General features: G+C 42.9%; 1 protein-coding gene across 2 annotated transcripts in view; it reads right to left on the bottom strand.

Moving 5' to 3' along the window:
* ptk7b (protein tyrosine kinase 7b) overlaps positions 1 to 21,233 on the bottom strand; it is a 78,440-nt gene that overhangs the window by 7,760 nt on the left and 49,447 nt on the right. The window contains exons 2-7 of one of the 2 annotated variants that reach the window (XM_030748639.1): positions 13,009 to 13,074; positions 12,778 to 12,912; positions 6,087 to 6,189; positions 5,727 to 5,911; positions 3,994 to 4,141; positions 1,330 to 1,460 (exon numbers count right to left, since the gene is read on the bottom strand). In XM_030748639.1, coding sequence (XP_030604499.1) covers positions 1,330 to 1,460; positions 3,994 to 4,141; positions 5,727 to 5,911; positions 6,087 to 6,189; positions 12,778 to 12,912; positions 13,009 to 13,074 — 768 coding nt within the window. Of the gene's footprint in view, positions 1 to 1,329; positions 1,461 to 3,993; positions 4,142 to 5,726; positions 5,912 to 6,086; positions 6,190 to 12,777; positions 13,075 to 21,233 lie in introns of both variants that reach the window. The other variant, XM_030748638.1, reaches the window with a different exon arrangement.

Below are 21,233 nucleotides of genomic sequence, written 5' to 3'. Positions count from 1 at the left end.
ACTCACAAGGCCTCCCAGATGGAAGTCATTAGTACTTTATCGGCCAACAGTGCTCTGAAAGCTGGTCAGTGGCTACGACCTTCTAAGAGTCAAAGATCTAAAACAATTAATGAGAAGAAAACACATTTCTCAGCAGATGAAAGAGCCGTGGAGGTGTGAGAAGAGGGAGGGCAGTGAAATGAATGAGGTGGAGCTACGATGGAGTGACTGTTTCAACTTGTCCCTAAACACAGAATTCTACTGTGACACAATCCCCTATAATGCCTGCAGGGATTAGCATCAGATTAAGTGAATTAAGGTATTTAAATGGAGCTGTGGTTCACTGGGTTAAAACTGCAGATACCGTTGTACCTTGTTAATCCAAAACCCTTGGGGGAGAAAAGAGGCTGCTGGGGGGTGGGGGGGGTGCTTGGGACACTGAAATGCAAAGAAATTTTAGCCTTGAGCTTATCCAAAAATATTTGACATGCGTGCACTTGCATTCCAAAAAGCTGGCTGATTAGTAAGATGAGAAGATACTGCAGCGATCTTGTTGTAGTTTGAACCTCAATGAGCCGTTTAAAAGTTGTTTCAAGAAGTTATTTTGGAAGACGCGTCACAGGGAAAGAGCTGGCCCTGTTACTGCATGCACAATATTAAAACAGCTTCAATGTGTTCGGACTTGTGTATAATTCTGTTTTCCTCGCTCGTATCAGAACCTCTTTTTTTTTCTTTTTTCTTTTTTTGCTCAACCATAAAGTTTTATTTAATCTTTCATTTTCACTTTACAGTGATTTATAATGCTTGTCACTATAGAAACAGTTATTTCATGCAAAGAAAGCAGCAGCAGCAGCAGGTTTTAATGACGTTCGACATTTCACAACCTCCTAATTACACTACTCATTACCCTGTTTGAGTCATACTGGTGCGTTATCTAATGTAACATCTACTGCTTGTTTAAAGTGAGTGCCAGGTGCTGTTCACTTTGGAGGAAACTTGATGGGCTAAATAAGCTTGAAAAAAAAAAAAAAACATAAAAAACAAAAAAACAGCTGGACTGTGAGAGGAAACAATATGAAGAGGAAGCAGCAAAATGCTCCTGTACAGCGAGTGGTGGTGGATACAGCTGGGCCGGATGTCAATAAGGGAATGTGATTATCATCGGAGAGATCTGGCACTAAGTGAAAGCGGCAGAAGAAGGAGGAGGGAGGGGGGATAAGAGAAGGAGAGATGGGGGGCAGTATGCATATGTAGCCCCTTTCACTCAGATTACAGAATAACAGGTGTTTCTGGCATTTTTTGCTCCCAATTCAACAGCTGGAATTTTGTATGTGCCTGCGTGTTTTGTACCAGCTATGAGGAGAGATGCCTCCAGCGTAACGGGTGATCCTCTGAGCCCACGGCCGATGCATTTGTAGGTTCCCGTATTCCTGGGCTTGACCTGGGTGATCAGCAGTGTCCCGTTGGTTAGAAGGAACACTCTGTGGAAGAAGAGAAAGAAACAATTTCTCTCAATCACTGACCAACAAATAACATTTTGCAAATTATCTGTATAGGAAACAGGAACAGTACAGGAAGGATTTCTGCACAAATACAACTAACATCGCCCAGATCTTTCTCAGACTACATCTGCAAACCTTTCTTAGCCGTTATTCAGGGCTGCGTAGAGAACACGTAGACGCTCTGCCACACAGTACAAGAAAAGTGCCTGAAAATTTACGACTTTTTGACATAGGCTCTCTTTTTTTATTCTAATTTGGCCAGACTCAGTAAACCCAAACCATCTGCTGCTTTAAATACGTAGAGGTAAATACTAAGAATCGGTCCACCGAACACAAAACAAGAAATGTGTCCTACATTTTGAGTTAATTAAAAAAAAATCTCATGCTTCAGGAGGCTTGTCCTGACAGCTGTCCCCAGGAGTCTGTCAGGCCGATGGGAGTATCAGTGTCAGTGACGGACAGAATGAGGAGTAATTAAAGGCAGACCTTAAGCCAGCTTCAGGGAAGACAGAAAAGAAGCAAAAACAGAAGATCCAAAGTCACTGCAGAGCTCCTGGGAAAAACAAATATGTAGAGAGGAATAAGGAAAGGCACTGTTGGATGATCTGCATTCCCCGAGACGAGTTTTCCAAAAGCAGGACTCATGTAAGAATATCTGGTTCCACAGTAGATTCCCTCAGGAAAGGTGATTTTTCTGTGTCATCCCTTCTTCTTTGTTCAGGAGCAAGAGGGAAATGAGCTTTGGGAGCTCGTGTACATTTCCGTCTGAGCTGTGGAAACGGTCTAAAATAACTACAAAACAAAATGAGCAAAGACTGCTTTTTAAAGGAAATCACAAGTATGGCTTAACACGTTTGACCTGTGAGGCAGAATCTGGCTGCAGAAAACAGCCTGAAGCTTAAGCTGGTGTATTTGTTCTTGGTTTCACACATTTGGAAAAACAGTCTACATCAGTTATTCATTCATTACGCTAGGGGAGGTTATCTAAACAGCTGAAGTGCCAACACAGATCATATCGCTGCAGAGAGCTGCGTAACTTTGGGATTATAATCAGTCCACATCAATAAACAAGAATTACACAAAGCATCAGGATGGCGTGAAATAGCGTGGCCACAAAGAGGCTAGGTTTTCATGCTTATTACCGATGCCTCTGCAATACCGTAGCCGAGTCATCACTACCCTATGTGACCAAACCCGCATCTCACAGCCTCATTACACAAATGATTAACTATTGATATTGGAGGCATTGACCTCCCAGCTCAATGAGCTCAGTAATCACTTTAAAATAGAAAACCAGGGTTGTACTCTCTGTGTGGAACAGGCTCATGTATAAGCATGAAGTGCTGTGAGAGCTGGCATGATGTATAGAAATTGGTTATTATGATGTCTCTCTCTCTCTATTTTTTAATATATATATATATATATATATATATATATATATATATATATATATATATATATATATATATGGGGATAGGCTAGTAAGCCGACTGTAGCTCGAGGGTTTTTTCTTCTCAGAACATAGACGTTGGAGACCTGCAACGTTTCCTCTGATAGGCTTTGTTCCAGTGATGTACAGACTGGAGAAAAACTTTATAGTGTTCTTTTCCAGTAATAACGTTCCTTAATGTGCAATTTATTTTAAGCCCCTGTTGAAACAGTGCACAGAAAGGCGAGAGCCTGATGCCGGGGTTCCACCTCATTGGGCTCAAAGGAATACCAACTGCTGCAGATTCAGACACACTGCACTTGTGCTTATATAATGGCGAGAAGAAGGAAAGAAGTGATGAGAATGGAGTGGATGCACGATGGAAGAGGAAGAGTTGAAGGGGTTAGATGTACACTGTGCAAAAGTCTTGAGCCACCTCTAATTTCTATAGATTTTGCTTGTGGGAAATAGGTGCGGTGATTTATTGACACACGTGCAAGCATAAAGCCTTTTCTCCCTGTTTCCCGCCTTAAGAATGGCTTCTTGACAGCCACCTTTCCACTGAGACCATATCTGATGAAGCTTTTCTGTGAACACCAGATGGATCAATTGAAGGGCCAGATGCATCTCTCGGGTCCTGTGTCAGGTCTTTGCTCCACTTGTCCAGTTTCCTCATTGTTTTTTGTGCAATCTTTGGCATCCTACATAAATTTTAATATAGAAATAGGAGCAAATGATGTCTTTTTTGCAAAAAGGCTGCTTGTAACAAAGTATCTAAAGACACAATTCAAAATTAGTTCTTTGCTAAGTTGTCTGTGTAGACACAACACCGGTTCATCTCTTGAGTCAGGTCCCTTTTTTATGCTTAAATAATCTACACGCAGCCAATGTCCAAAGAAAAACTTCAAAAGATCTTCAGAAAAACCAGAGAACTATTGTTCAAGACCACTTTAATTACAACAAAGTCTGGCTCCTTTGAAACAAAATATAAAGAAATGAGGGGTGACTCAAGACCTTTACACAACACTGTATGAGGAGAAACAAAACAGTGACATGGAAGGAAGGATTTAGCAATCAACATACCGAGACTTGTTTACCAGCAGCTCGTTATCGTGGTACCACTCCAACGAGGGAGCCGGCACTGCAGTGAACTGGCAGTGGAACACGGCCTCCGCGTTCCTCAGCACCACCTGGTCCTCAGGAGTGACCACCGGCCGCGGGAAACTCTTATCTGTTAGAGAGGTAGAACATCTGTATGATTACAGGCAACAGACCATCAAGTTCCATCTGCGTGGATGCTCGTGCATCACACCAAAGTACTCTGGGGTTTATTAAAAGCTGCCAACAGCAGCAGCAGGAGGCTGGTGAGCCAGCAGTGTACAGGTGGCAGTGTGTCAACACCACAGGGGCCCCCAGGACAGACTTAATGAGGTCAGAGAACAGAACCTGCAGCTGATATGGACTATTGTATCCTCTTTATTCCTCTTATGGATCATAGAATCACACATAACAGATCATCTCTTTCTTTTCTGCAATGGTCCATAAGCTAGCCATCCCTGGAAAACAGAGTTGATTTGATATGTGATTTAAGGCTGCTTTTGTATTATTAAAAACAGCGGTTGCAGGATTTTGCAGCGAGTTTTAAATTGCCTGCAAAATGCTTCAACCGCTGCATTTTTTCTATTATTCATATTCATTGGTCTCTTTCTAATCTCTGCTTTGGCCTGCCAAAACTTCAGATTTGGTACAGTACAACCTAAAGGAGGAGTAATCGCCACAAAAGATTTTACAAAATTGTTATACCTCAAATGCAAAGCTGAAGGTCGCTGAGCTAAAACACACACACACAGACACACACATAAAAAGAGAACAGGAAAACACCCCTAATCCAGGTTTATTCGTGAGTATCAGCAGAATTACTGGAGGAATGGTGCCAGTAGCAGTTTTAGGACGTGCGAGTGGTTCAAGTGAAGATAAAGAATGGCGTGCATTCAAAGCACACCTGGCCCACCCAGGAAGTCAGTGGGAAGGCCTCAGCCTAAGATCTGAAAGAGTGTGCACTGAAAACCAGTTTAAATCTGTCAGTCTTTTCCTTATGGTGAAGCCCTACAGAAGAGCAGAGGGTGGTGACACCGTAACTTGAAACTGAACAATTACCCTTTCTTTCTCAACCCAGGTGCTAACCCGGTGTCTCTGTGTTGCAGGTGGCTATGAAGCGGAACGGGGCATCAGGTTTCTAATGCCGATTAGGTGCTGTACTGCAAGCATAATACACAGGGGACAAACACACAGTAAACAGCACACTGAGAGCTTGTAGGAAAGATCCTACCTACACAATAAACTGCAGCAGATGTAGTTGTTATATAAAGATCCTGCTGCTGAGGAAGCCGCTGTTATTGACCTTTAAAAAAATATTACATCTTGTTCTGTATGTGTGGCTGGCGTGGGAGGAAAGTGCTAACACACTCTGAGGTAATCACATTACACACACTAACTTCTTTCTGCTTCCTCTAATGGTCTTTACACACGCATCCAGTCATCGCCATTTCCAGGTGCGGAAATGTGGAAAACTCACTACATCCTGAAAACCTTTAATTAGTGACCTACAATCAGTTGGTGGATCAGTTAACACGCTTCAAAACAAAGTAATCAAAATGAATGCGCTATCATTTTACAGGGCAAACTGTGAGAGACATCAGTTTGTAGTTTCTCTAACATAATCATATCTTGATTTTCTCAGTTTTATATTCTTGCAGAATTGATTCTTGGATGTTCGGTTATTTTGTTGTGGATGAAGATGAAAAGGTCACACACACCTATAACGTTGAGAGTGTAGTTGTTGTTACTGCAGACGTGCCCAGCTGCATTTTTGGCGCAACAGTAGTAGAGGCCATTATCGTCCGGACTGGCATTGTTGAAGGTGAGCGTCCTCTCTTTATTGTTGATCTGATGAGTTTTCTCCGTCAGTTTCACTCCATCCTTGAACCACTGGCATGTCGGCCTGAGAAGCGGGAGCATTAAAGTGGATGGGCGTGAGAGAGATTTAGGAGAAGATGGGAGAAAGGGGCGGTGGAGATCCGAAGTAGAGGACAAGGGAAAGAAATAGTTTTGAGTACTGTCTCTGACGTGATTCTTAACTTTGGGAATTTTAAACTTGGAAGTAGTAGGAGACTCACCGTGGATGCCCATCAATATCACAGCGCAATGTGACCAGCGAAGAGCTCTCAATCTCCCCTTCAGAGACAGGTTCCTTCAAAATCACACCTCCACTCTCTAACCCTGTAGTGGCAGAAGAGACAGAAAAAGCCTGTAAGCGGGAGGAGGAAGGGAGCACAAGAGGACAGGGGGAATAACTGAGGAGAAGGACAGGAGGAAAAATTGAGTTAAGTGGTCGGCCTGTCCTCATGCGACACATGACGACGCTAATGGATGCAGCAGGGATGAGGGTAGAGTGGGGAACATCGTTGTGACAGCCCTATGACTCCACATTTACCACTTTAGTGGGTCAGCTTACATCAGCAAACCGCTGTCCTGGACTCACCCCAGTAATTCAAGTCCTCGCAGCGCTTTTTAATCAAAGGTTCATTAACAGTTAATAGCGACACTACTGTCAGAGCAGCTCATAACATGAGGTAGAAGTGAGACAAATAGGCAGCAATGAACACGTTGTGACAAAGCACCTGATAGTTATAATTTTGGTAATCCCGCGATTGTGCATCCATCTAAAAAGTTCTTCAAAACTAATTACGTGTGTTTACATTACTGCACCAAGGGAGAAGCGAATACCACAACAACGTGATGAAAGACAAGGAAGGTTGATCGGCTGGGTCTCAGTGACAGATGAACAAAAGAACAAAGGAAGAAAACAGATTGTGGGAAAGCGATCCACATTAGCCCCATAAATGGAAGCAGGCTTTCGCAGTGAGAAACAAAGAGCGCATTAAGGATTTCGCCCAGTGCACTGAGCTATATATATGTGCAGATAATGTGTCAACCTGACAGCAGCAAAGCTTTCCTTCATTCTGCTAAAGCCAAGATTCTTGAACATGTTCAAGGTGGCGAGACAAAATATAATTATTTATTTAGAGAGACACAAGCTGTCTGTCTCCTCACTGGGTGATACCTTAGATTTAGCTGCAGTGCAATCTTTGCATACCTTACTGGAATTCCCCTTCTCCTGCTGTTGACTACACAAATACTTCATGTTTACACTGAATGAGAACAAAGGCTAATTGTTATTTACATCCATTTTCTTCTGCTTATCAAATGCAGGGCCGAGTTGGGTGGGGTGGGGGGTGGTTGGCTGCAGCATATCCCAGCTGCCATAGGGCAAGAGGCAGGGTGCACCCTGGACAGGTCGCTGGTCTGTCACAGGGCTAAAACAAGAGACAGACAACAATTCACACCTATTGTCAATTTTGAATCTTCACTAACTCCAGTTTTTTGGACAGTGGGAAAACCCACATAGAAAGGCTCCAAGCAGATGGTGGATTCAAACCCAGGACCTTCTTACTGTGAGGCAGCAGTGCTAACCACCGTGCTGCCCTTGTTATTTGTATGATAATATAAAGGCTGCGGTATGACGTGCAGTAACTGTGTAAACACTGTATTTAGTGGGTGCACACCTGAATTCACTAAGAGAGCAGGCTTGTTTGGGTTGCCCCAAATTATGCACGAGTCTGTGGGGAGTTTTGTGTATGTATGCTGTGCATGTATTACTGTAAGCCATCCCACTAATGCTAAGCCATTCCTATGGCCCATGGCTAAACAGTGCTTCTGCACTGTGGATTGTGTATGAAATATGCATGGTATGAGCCCACCTGAGTGAGCGATGGGAGTGTAAGGGAGGAAGGACGCAGCACCCCTGTGAGGTCAGAAGGGGCGCTAGAGGAAGAGCCGTCACAATGAATTACTCTGGAACTGGCGGTGCTGTGCAGCCTGAGGGGATCATGGGAAACCATCTCTACAGCAACAGGGTTTCCATTCCCCTCGCTTATATCCCATCTGAACCATGCACTGCTCATTAGCTTCCTCCTACAACAGATGCCCAACAACTCTGTGTGTGTGTGTGTGTGTGCGCGCGCACGCGTGCATAACTCAGCTGTGGAACAAGTGTGTGCGTGTGTTTATATGTCTCTTAAAAAGTGTTTGTGTATGAGAGGGCGAGGAGCAAAACACAGTTGATGATGCTCTGCCTGCGAGCGTGAATGCATGTGCGTAAATGTCCTCAAATATCTGACAGTTCAGCAGATGCAAATTGGCTGTGTGTCTCATTCAAGGCCATTCCAGGCAATAGCTCCAGTAACTCGAGGAGGAGGAGGTAATGAAGGGCAACTCTGCTATTGAGGCCTAAGGCCCGACACTCAGACAGACCTGTTATTAGCAAACTGAAAGCAAAAAGGGGCTCAAAAACCAGACGGTGAAACAGTGAGTCACTAAATAAGAGGGTGTAAGAAAAGGTTTGACGGGATGACAGTTCTTATTTGCAGTCACTTTAAACATCATCTGCAAATGAATCAAATAATTTATTTCAACTTGTCTGGAGGAACAGGTGGGTGTTGAGTATCAGGGGGTGTCATCTTTTTAAAGACTACACTCTCAATTCAGAATACATGTATCAGATGCCTGTTGACATGTTCAAAAGAACAGGGTCGGTACAGTGAGCATGACCAGAAATACCATGGCTCCATGACTGATGAGCGAAGTTGATACAATATAACACACACTGCTTCATGACTTTCTAAATTTTCTACCACGCCTGACCTATTTTCTTCTCTGGCACATTAAAACCAATTCTGGGCATCCACTTAATATCCGATTTGACCTGGATTTTTTTTTTTTTTTATTAACAGCCTCACGTTCTTACCGCTCATAGCTCCATTCACAGTTCAAGTTTCTCCAGCTGTCTCCTCGACAAACAGAAGGCACTCTTTCATAACCTATTAGTGGCAAATACTTCCCCATAATCCCTCTCAGAATGCATGACCAAGTGTTGGAGCAGGCCTGGCAGCTAACAGCATAATTAGGAGCCTATAATTATTATGCTGGAGGCAGAACAGGAAGCCCTATCAACACGGGGATGATAACGGATGAATGTGAGGATATCATCAAGGCAGATGCTCGGACCACTCATTCGAATATCATTCTGAAGAACAGCTGAACGCGTGTGAGTCTGTTTCACTCTGTGAGCTGATTTGTTGCCATAGAGAATAGTTTCTGCAAAATGGCTGGGGATATAATTTGACTGACAGAACCATATGGGGATGGAAATAACCAAAACATATGGCATAGTGTCCTCATATTATAAACCTTGCTGTAAAAACAAAAAAAGTGGCCTAGCAGATTCCTGGGAAAACTGTTAACCGATCCCGCTCGGTGTTAGACGAGGTGTCAGGTTTTATCAGCTGTGGTTGACAAGAGGTCAGCAGGCCAGGCTGCAAACTGCAGGGGAGAGATGCTGCTGCTGCTGCGACAAGAGAGAGACAGGAGGAAGGAGGAGGAGAAATGAGACACTGACACAGGAGCAAAGTCACTCTACAGGAGAGAAGCTGACGGATGGAGCTTGGGTCATTAAACATGAAGAGCTGCGTTTTGTCAGCTCACAAAAGACAGCAAGAAAAAAAAAAAAAAAAACATCCTGCTGCAGAAACTGTGAGAAGCAAAATGGGAAAAAGTAGAGCTGCACTCATGTGCGCTCACGGTCTGGACAGACTCTTTAAAAATGTGTCTGCAGAACAAATGTAGGTTAAGGACACATGCTGTGTGACTAAGCCAAGACGGCGTGCGCATGTCTACTCATGCGTGAGTGACTGACTGAAAAGGGAGGAAAATGTGCCTGCCTGCCTCTGCCTGTGTTTCTACTGAATCTTCTCCTTATTCCTGCAAGTTGCTCTATGACACTGATGTCCCAAAACACTGCCTGTGTCTATCTTCTGAAGCTTCTGAGCAACAAACATGCTGACAGGAGTGATGCCTGAGCCCAACGCCTCTGCTGGACGGGGAGACCAAGTGACCGGGCAGGACAAAAGGGTGAAGGGGGGCTAAAACCTCTATTGGTGAAAACAAGAGGGGGGATAATTACTCTGAATAATTCTCAGCTGGCGGGATTTGCCCACCCACCACTGAAAGAAAAATAAATTAACCCTCTCTCTTCAGTGGGGGAGGGGGACAAAAGAACTCCAGTGAGGTCCCTGTATATACAGTACAATACCCCCCCTCCAACAATCCACATTTACTACCAAGCACGCAAAGTAGTGTACACATGAGTGAGTGCACAGTCAAGATTAATGCCAGAAGACGTCGACTTTAAAGCTGCATGGGCTTTATCGCTTGTTAAAACTCCATGACTGGAAATATGACAACCACCACCATAGTGTGGTCTGATCAGCTTAAAGTGATCCAGGGCTGGACAGCCAAACCGCACATACTGATGCACAGGCAAAAATGTTGATATGCACAGAGAGACGTAGCATACAAAAGTGGTTAGGGATGATTTACTACTGAAGCTTGAGCATTTGGTCGAGAAAAGTGTGCACTATCCTCTAAACGATCGTGTTTCTCCTTTAACAAAGTTAACAAACCACCACAGTAGAGTTTCTTATCTAAAGTTATGCCTGAGGAATCCACTCATGGTGCTGATTTCTTATCAAACCCATGCAAAGCTATTAGCATTCTTATAGGAATGTTAATGTGCAGCGCATTAATAACTCCATATCCAGCCTCTCAGCTGTGTACCTGATGCTCATATTTGATTTATGTGTGTGGTACTCATTAAAAAAATGAGTAGTATATTTACGCAATATTTTTTGAGTCCTTCTCTGAAGACTGCTTAATATGACGCCCCATCATAAACTAGACAGACAGACTGAGAATCCATTCAATATTATTCCACTTATCCAATTTAGGGAAAGGGGGGGGGGGGGGGTACACCCTGGACGGGTCACCAATCTGTTGCAGGGCCCACACATAGAGACAAACAATCATGCACTCTGACATTCACACCTACGGTCAATTTACAATCACCAATGAACCTGCCCACATACGTGTAAACATTTGGACTGCTGGAGGAAGAAGCCGCACAGACACGGAGAGACCATGCAAAGTCCTCCCAGAAAGAGACTGGATTCAAACCCAGAACCTTCTTGCTGAGAGGTGACAGTGATAACCACTGCACCACCATGCTGTCCTCAGAGGCAGTCTATGTCAGTGAGCCACTTCTAATGACTCCTATAATATTCTTAATTTTAGATTAAAATGACATGCTTACAGACTCATACCAAAAAGTCTGTGCCTCAGATTTTGTGAACTAAATCCAGGTATTTTATTGGTATGTTGCTGAGTACTACCAAGCAGATATCTGTGGCAGTGCGGTGCACCCATACATTTTAGGCAAATCTGTTTTTCTAAGGCTTAAATGCAAAATCTGATGTTTTTATGATCAGTTTAGGTCATGAACTGAACCCAGATTGCATAACGTCAGTGATCAAGTCAAAGTATACACACATTTGTGAGAGCGATTGATACCTTCACCAATCAAAAAACACACAACCACTCTTTTATAAACATTTCCACAGTTTAATGAGTTCAGCCTCTTTTTATTGCACGCCCTTCCTTTCAAGAAAACTATGCCTCGCTTTCCCAGTGTGTGGGAATGTTAATGGCTTGGCAGATAATACAGTTTATTCCGCTCTGAAGAACTGGTGCATCATGTCTAACTTGTTTCTTTTCTATTAAATCTGTGGGAGTGTGTCAGTTGAGCTTTATTCACACACTAGATCACGTTCAATACGTATGAGCAGCTCCCGTCAGATCGGACAGGGTTTGGAAAACCGATGGGCCTCTTTGGTCTTTTGGCTACAACTGTGAGTACTCAGAGAGACGGAGCTCAACATCATACACCTCAAATATCCACTTGTGGAGACACATCATAGAGAGGGAGTTTAACCACTGTTCTCTCTCTCTCCCTCCATCCATCTCTCAGTTTACAACTAGGAGGTCTGGACACTCATCTGTTCTTGTAATCACCCTTTGAACAAGTATCATCACAGGAAAGACAAACCTCCAGGCAGAATGTAGCAAGAGAGGAGAACATGTTCCAGATGGACTCATTTTTCGCCTTGCTTTGCCTTTCTTTCCCCCTCCTTCGACCATCACTAAAAAAAAAACGTGTTTGTACAGCACAAAGGCTTTTCAGTAACAACTGGTACCTGAGGGCCTTTGATGAGGCCCAAACAGGGTTATTATTTATCCCAAACAGAGCTGTGCAGAATTTCCATGACTTCCTCTGCTCTGAAACTCAAGAGGGTCATTGAGGTTTTGGCTATGAGGCTAAACAACAAAATAAAGATACTAGCGTGCTTCCCCTTAATTTGACAACACATTTAAAAAAGGTGAAGATGTGAAAAGCATGACATGAATGAAAAGCTGGAGCAGAGAGGGCTGTGTTAATCTGAACCTAAAGGATTATACTGCTACAAGGTGAACTACACTGTTCAGTAATTTCCTGACAAAAAGCCTTTTGACAGTATATGGGAAAGAGAGTGTTACACAACGGAGAGGGGAAAAAAAAAAAAAAAAAGATACAAGCAACAAGAAACACATGCTTGGTGGCACACATATCCAGTTTCCTATAGAGAGGAGAAGGCACAAAGAACAAGGCAACAAGGTGGAAACATTCCTTCAGCTTATACTACCTGTCATCTTATACTGCAACTTTTGTTTGGCTTTTTTGATCCAGAAACTGGATGCACACCCTTGTTGCCATTATGAAACCCTGTCAGTTGGTAATTTTCACTTAAGAGGGTTTGTTTTTACCCCTCAAAGGAAGGGAAAATGAGGGGGGAAAATGGCTTGAAACTAAACACTCACACTTGATATTGAAGGAGGCATTGTTGGAGTGGAGCACTTCTGCCGTGGCTGTATTTTCTGCGACACACTCAAAGCTCCCTGCGTCCAGCTGCCGATCCACGGCGCTGAATTTGAGGTTGCTGCCCTCCTGGAAGCGCCTCTCGCTGTTTTCCAGGGGCTGGCCGTTGTGAAGCCAGCGGTATCTGATGTCGGTCGGATCGCTGACCTCACAGCGTAGCATGGCGCTGCGGCCGTGCAAGGCATCCTGGGACTTGGGCTCCTTGGTGAACTGAATGGCAGCGGCCTGGATGGACAGAACTGGAAAGGAGGAGAAAAGGAGAAAGAGGGAAATCAGGATTAGAATGGGGCTGCTGTTAACATTTTACTGCTTTTTCCGTTCATTAAGTGTATGCCATAGCAACCACTTAGCCCCGTGGAGGAATGTGATGTTTAGACAATAATGGCTAGCTGTGAATTATTTTCTCGTAAAATCATCAGCCTCAACGCGGGGGGAAAATACCTTTCCTGTTAGGGAGGCTGTGATGTGAGTGGGTGCTCTGACACTCACACATCCAGCTCGCAGTCACATGCTGTCATCAGCTCAGGAAGACATGTCTCTCAAACAAGGCACGATGTGCTTCACACACACACACACACAACCCTCACGCACACTTGAATCTTTTATTGTCCCTCATGGTGCTGCCAACAAGATTTGACTGAGAGACGCTTTTTCTGCTCTACTAAACAACGTCTCAGAAGATTTGCGCAAAATACAGAAAGATTATTAGTCAGTTCTATTTTGTTCTGTGCTTTTACTTAAATGTGAAAGTACAGTCTACACCACAAGAAGCTTTGCCAAACACACAGAGGAAACAGACCCAAAATGGATCTGTTGTATGTGTACTGTTAGAAAGCTGAATGCCTTTATTAAATTAAAGTAAGCATCTGTAAAAGTCAGCTTTCTGAGATAAAAGCTCAGGCTTCAGCATGATATAAACATTTGTTTTCCAGCTCTTTCTTTTGGTACTGCACCAAGCTGACATCAGCATGGCACAGATCTTTTTATATGGTGATCTCAGGCAAGACCATAGCTTCTCTTCAATGGGTTCTCGCCAGGAGAGGGGCAGCCAATCACAGGAAAGTTGGCTAAAACAGCTGGTTTTAGACAGAGGGTGAAGTGAAGGTCTACATCAGTGACTGGTATGGTACAAATAAGGATCTTTAAAAAAACAACAACAACAAAATAACTATGACTCATGCAAAGCTACTCTAGTTCCTGAAGAAACAATTCAAAATTGGTTCTTTGCTAAGTTGTCTGTGCAGACACAACACTGGTTCAGTGAAGTCTCTCTTTTGCTTAAATATTTTCTAAGTGGCTGAAATGGTTTAACAAAAAAACAAAACAATAAATAAACTTTCCACTGAAAATGGTCAGCTACAAGTACTGTGGACTGAAAATGAATGCAAAAGCAGCCAATATCTAAAGAAAAACCTCAAAAGACCTTCAGAAAGCTGGAGAGCTATTGTTCAAGACCACTTTAAAAATGACCACAAAGTCTGGCTCCTTGGAAGCAAAATATAAGTAAACGAGGCGTCACTCACAACTTTTACACAGTACTGTAGGGTCAAGTTAAAATGAGCACACTGATTTCAACACTGCAGGGACGGCCAGTTTCCAACAGCTTTTATATACAAAATATTTGATTCTTTTTATACACTCACAGACCGCAAAATTTGCATTCCACAGCTGGCAATTTCTACCCTCACTTAAACACAGTCATGCATATCCCTACTGCATGATTGTTGTGTCTACCTCAAAAAGGACCAAAAAAAAATACACTGTGAACGTAATGTATTTTGTCTCATTCAGTCCAAATTTTGTTCATGCTGTATATCTTAGTTCACTTATAAGTTTTTCGTGGCAAACTGAACTCCTGATTGTTGCCAAGTATAAACATATAGATGACGCTATCGGAGTCTAATTGAGTGCATCTGATTTAAACTCGGCAGCTGCTCCAAATGAACGCTGTCTACGTGTCTGAACAACCACTACAATGAAATACTTATCAACAGCCATCTGCAAAAGGTGTCGAGGCAGGCCCTCATGGGCCCTGTGTAACACAATGTTATGCCTCATGTCGGGGATTTGTTATGATAAGGAACGGTCCACTGCTAGAGTCGATTAACCATACCTACACCTGCGTGACAGTGTGTGTGTGTGGCTGTCTGGCAAAGAGGGGATCTTTCAATTAAGTTAAATCAAGGAGATGAGGAAGCTGTTAAAAATGAGCCTCTTTGACCCTCTACGCGCCACCACTCCTATCTTCCTGCTGCGCTGCAGGTGGTTAGAGCTGACAGGCAGGTAGGCTGGAAAAGACACAGCAAGGTAGAAAGGATGGTCAAACAAGACATCCATTCTAGAGAGCCCGTGGAAAGGTTCGGGGGGGATAAGAGTAAATAAAGTTGCCTTAAATGCCCACATACATTACTTTCCACATTTAAAAGGAACTAACACGTATTTCAGAGAAAATAGCATCAGCTTGAGACACGGACTACCTCTAGTTGCATCAGCAAGACAGAAATCAGAAAATACCATCTAAATGTTACATGAAAGCTGCGCAAATAGATCGACCTAAGCCTTCAATCATTAGGTATGTTTTGCAAGGCACGCAAGAAAATAAACTTGTCCCTTCAAGGCTCAAGCTTGCTGACTCTGACAAGGTCAGAGTACTGCTGAAGATTGGAATGAGCAGAGAAAAGATTACTTGTAGAAATGCTAAGCAACAGCTCTGACACCGATGTCAAATAAATTGAAGTGGTATTTCTTTAAAACCCAGAGAAAAACAGCTCAATATTTCAGACCATCAGCACCTCTGGAGCCCAACGCGTCACCTCTTCCTGTCAGCCTCTGCACCCTGCATCCTTTAAACCCACGGGGTTTTCAGATTTATGCAAATACACATTGTAAAAAACCTCACACTTTCATCAGCTGGTATAAACAAGCTAAGAATGGAGGGACAATGACAGTATACTCCAGTAGTTAGTTTTAGTTTAACAGACTCTCACATCAGGTGTGGCAAACAGGGCGATCGACGGCTTCTTTGGGGAATCTTTTTTCCCAGCTAAATTCACAGGTAGGTTTGTACAGGTTTCAGCAATGACACATGCCGCCTGATTATTAGCTTTTACATTACTTAGAATTGAACTTCACTTTTTCACCTCAAATCAAGTCCCCTAAACTCGTTTCTGCATAATGATCACTTGTTATTCTCAGTTTTTCCTCATGATTTCCTCCCAGACACAACGATCAAAAGTCGTGCGCTTATACAATTATTCCATAGGCAAAAATTATACAGAGCAAAAATAATTTCATTCTCTTTCTTTCAGCTATTGATTAACAATTAAGAATATTTCGACATCATTCATAAATCATTCCACACCATCGGAAAAGAGCTCTACCATGAATGTTCCCCGTGATTTATTGCACCAAGGGTTGCAACAACTCTTCTGTTTAAGCAAATGGTCTCCAGCAATTCTCCTGTGGGACTGAGAATCTGTTCCATCTGTTGTAAAACTGGGATAAAAGGTAGCAGATGGGCTGGAAACACGAGCAGAGTCATCCTCACCATCCACCTCAGACAATCGACGTTCAGAGACAGCCTTCTGCCTCCATGCCAAGCCTACAGCTGGGACGTGAGGTAGCGTGCCAGCTTCCATCACGCCAAACCTCCTCTGCACAGCAACGTTATGAACTTTGGTGGAGACACGGTGGGGCTGTGGCATGCGGTTGATGGTTTCATTTGAGATGTTCGTTGACATACAGTGCACATGAGTTTAAATCCACGCAGACACAGAGGGAATAACTTCCGGGAAAAATCCCAACAGAGACAGCACAGACAGTTAAGACGTTTTCACATACCACAGAATGACAGACATGAGAGAGAGGTGGGTAGAGTGAGCCGCACAAGTCTGCCAAGTTTACTGTACTGCACAAACAGAGAAGGTGCCGTGACCTACATCTATCAAACACTCTGCAATCCTGATTTTCTAAACAGGCACACAAGAACAGACTTCAAGGGCACACACACAGAGTACAAACACAGTCATATACACAAAGCATCAAAACTCCCATCCCTGCTCTTGTCTTTTACTCACTCAGCAACTCAAATTTCACTAAAGTTGTATCAGTCTGGCCAGATCAACACAGATTATTTAGGTCACGCTTTTCACACAGTCACACGAGGGCTGCAGAAAAGAGAATGCTTGGATATGCACTGTGTGGCATTTCAGATAGATAAGCAGGGCAAATGCTATCCAAACTCAGACTGAGGGCCCTTCAAAGCGAGAGCAGTTGAAAGGGAGAGTTCTAGATAAAAGGCAAACAGAGCGTGAGACTGAGGAACACAGGATGGGACTGTTCTTATGACAAAAACAGTCAATACAAAGACTGCTGTGACTAGCAATGTGCCATCAGAAGCAGAGAGAAGCAACATCACAAGGTAGCAAACTTTAAAGTCAACAATGCAGCATTGTCTTTTAGTCAAAGTACAATCAGGTCTGGTAGAAACAGAGGTTTGTCTACCTTTTTAAAAAAAATAAATAAATCAGAGCTGTACAAACTTTTGATTTCCATTAATGATGCATTATTTTTGGACTAACAATTTGGATTTGGAAAGATCACAGATTTTCAGTTTTAAATGTCCACTTCAGACACGTTCACAGTACTGGAAATTCTCTGTGTGCTTTAGTCAACGAATATTCGGCGCTCTGTCACCATGTCAAGATCACACGTGTCACACATTTGTGTTCTCGTAAGCCCCCTCATCTGGAAAAACTTCACCAGCTGCAGTTTGTGTGTGAAAAGCTACATATTCTGACATTAGAGAAGCTTTAACAATGCTGAAAAACTGATTATTGAAGTCTCTCACTATAAAGAGACTCAGTGTTTGTTTTAAAGCCAGAAAGCCATTAAAACAGTAAAATGTATTAGAAGTAGTCTTTCAGGCAGCATCTAAAAGAGAAGCCCTGCCTCTGATACCAATCAGCAACCAAATGTCAGGAGAGGAAAAAAAAACAAAAAAAAAAACCTTGCAGCACTATTAATATTTCACGTCAATCACTGCTCATCACAATTTTTGACATATTTCAAAACATTTCCTTGGAATTCCATCAAGGTACCTGGAAATAAGTTGGACGAGACAAAAAGTGGGTTAAAGATTGAGCGGGAAACTGCTGAGAGGGTAAAATATCTGCACACAGGGATTCGCCTCTTCAGCTCACTGCACTGCCAACCCCATTAAGCCTGCCACGGCTGTCAGGCCTGTCAGGTGGGAGTCGCCTTTAAGTCAGCTTGACAGCCAGAACCCACCATAATGGGCTCATCTGAAACTCGCGCCTTCTTTTCTTTCTCTCTTTCCCAACTTTGTTTGCTGGCACAGACAGGCAGGGGTGGCCAAGCTGATTTCAAGAACAGGCGGGATGCAGAACCGAGGTTGCAGGTGGAGGATATGTGGGTACGTAAGACAGAAGGGTGTGAGTTAATTAAATCAATATTCTAGTAACACAATCTGACTGGTGAAACAAACAGGATTTCACAATAAAGCAGGAAGACATTTCTGCATTTAAAAAAGAAAAAAGAAAAAAAGTAATTCCTTGAGATCAGCAGCAGCAGAGATGTTATCAGTGAAAAATTCTGTGTGGTTCCACCAGGCCATCACGCACACCACAATGTTATCTCTGAAAGTTTCCCCAAACATGCCTCTGCAGCGTGACGACATTCAAGGATGACACACAAGCCTGAGGCTCCTCGGGGTTAAAGTGGAAGACACACACGCACACACACACAGGCAGCACCCACAAATATACAGCACCAGACACACCCGCCGTGGGAGCTCAAATAGCCCATATGTGTGCGGTTTGACAACCTCTCAGTGGACCGTGTCAAAGTTAGACAGCTGCACTGAAATGTTTTCAAATGACAGGACAGCAGAACAAGGAGCCTTGGAGTCGCAGAAATGAGTGCTGCTGACGGAGCGTGAGACAGTGATTGGAACGCTCAAAATTAGACATTAATCTCAATCAATCAAGTGACACACAGATCACAGAGTCTCAAACATTTGACTGCCGCTGATATGCTGCATTCATGCACAAAGGTTCTACATGTGACTGTTTGCTATTTAAATATATACTGGAGTAATGATGTCCTCAGAAATGAATGAATTAGGTGGTCGGTCGGTCATGCTGTTAGCATTAACAAAGATTAAAAATGTAAAACAGAGTTAATGGTGCAATGTTTTTGTCCTTTTGTGTAAATGGAGGAGTATGGGTATGCAACCTATGCACACAAGCTTGTGTGCAGTCCTCCAATAAATAAATAAAATGTATGCATAGTGTGATGGTGATAATACTAGACCGAATGCTGCTTGGTTGAAAAATAGGCCTGAAGTGAAAAGGGAATGGCAGCGGAGTTCAGCATGAAGGGAAAAAAAAAATTCAAAGATCAAAAAAAAAGCACTCACGAAAAGCACAGACAAAGGCTGCCGTTGACAGTTTACAACATTTTTAACACTCAGTTTTACTTCACTATAAAGAATTTCTTTGTATATATAATGACTTCTTCTGGCATGCTGTAAGACCATCAAAAACCTTGAAAAACTCAAGTGGAGTCCGCAGACAGTGACAGCACACATTTACAGCACGTAGATGAATGCCTGCAAAGCTGTGAATGGGCTCTGTGTGTTACCAATGCACAGCTATGCTTGCCCCTCCAGTTTCTTCTCAGACATGCAGGAGGTACACATGTGTGAAACAGAGAGCAAAGGAGTGAAGAGCTGTTAAAATAATTAAAATTTATTTTTAATTACATGTATAACGACAGGCTATATGGCAAGTTTAGTTCAGCTCAAACTGAGATGAAGGAAAGGGAGACTTTGGTCAACAAAAACAGTAAATCTGCTTTCTGCTTGGAAATGGTCCAATGCTCCCATTTATTTAGGTGTGATTTGTTGGTACTTCACTGCAGTATCAAGTGCTTCAAAATATTTCTGATTGCACCTTTAACCTCCAGACACTACAAGTAAACCCTTTCAAGTGTCACTTGGTAACAGCACTATCAAGAATGATCACTTCCTTTTCATTACTCCATCCTCTCCTAAATCACAATATCTACATACCCAATTAAGGATTAGACTAGCAAGACTCCTGATAACATCAGTCCTCCCAGCTCAAACAGCACGCACTGACACAACACTGAAACTTCAAAAGAGTACACCAAAAAAACAAAAAGAAGAAAGAAAGCAATAAAAAATTACACTCCCTCTGATCAGATTAATTATTAACACCTCCAAAAGTTCACGTAAGATCTGAAAGTGGGCTTAACATCTTATTTACTCAATGTCAATCAGGACATAAGACAAGCAGCACCACAACAAGCGCAGACTGGAAAAAAATTTCATCAATTTTTCAAGATGCAAAAGAGAGCACACTGATGCAAACTCCTCTCCCCTTTAAAGCATCCACCGTAGCAGATTTGATGCCAGAAGCCCAGCCGCGGTTACAGAAGCAAATATGCCAATGCGCCTCATGTTGTTGGACACATAGGTCCCCACCTATGAACCAAAATCAGAAGTGGATGTTTGTGCTCATCTTTAGAGTGGGGTCATGAGAACACACTTACAGCAATCCATTAAACCAGCCAGGCATGCCAGCAGTGGGGAGAAAGAGGAAAAAAAAAACCTCTGAAATTTATCAGCTGCTCCAGATTCCTCCTCCTTCATTGGAGTGATAAACTAACAAGATTAGCTTTCTTATTAGACTAGATGTCAAACAGAGCAAAGGGGGGAGCTAACAGAGATGTTCCTCACTGTTAAGAGGAGAGAGATGGATGCAGAATATGGCAAAAAGAAAACAAAAACCTGCATACAGCACCTGAAGGAGCGCATGGATTCGAACCTAAAAACACCTTTTATGTGTTTCCACAGTGCCAAGTGATGAAAGCTGTTTGTATTTTCATGATTTTTCCTGAGCATAAGCAAACTTTCAGAAACAGCTTATCTTTAAGAAATCTTATCTGACCTCATTAATGACGGGCATGCTGGAATCATATATGCTGATAATCATCTATCAGAGGCCAGGCGTGCATCTTTTTAAAAGCCATAGTAAAAGCTCAGATGGAAAACTGTGATAGCTTCGTCCTCGCTTGGATGGGCCGAGATGTCAGAAGGATTAAATGGCAAGGATAAATGGCAAAGTCATGGGAAGCTCCGACGCCCACTGACAGAGCTTTCAATGCCTGTCAAATCACTTGATTTGTGTCTGTGTGGGTGTGTATGTGTTGCAGTTTTCCACTGACTGGGTTAAGTCCACTGGCTGCCTCATTTAACACTGGCTGGCAGAAGATCTCTCCTAAAAATGGACTTCATAGTTTAATAAGTACAGTGGAAAAACCCAAGAGAACGGGAAACAGGTAAGGCTGTATG

This window comes from Archocentrus centrarchus, chromosome 15 (genome assembly GCF_007364275.1).
Source record: "Archocentrus centrarchus isolate MPI-CPG fArcCen1 chromosome 15, fArcCen1, whole genome shotgun sequence".
NCBI lineage: Eukaryota > Metazoa > Chordata > Actinopteri > Cichliformes > Cichlidae > Archocentrus > Archocentrus centrarchus.
Note: the sequence above shows the minus strand (reverse complement) of the source record. Positions and strands in the feature narration are given on the sequence as shown.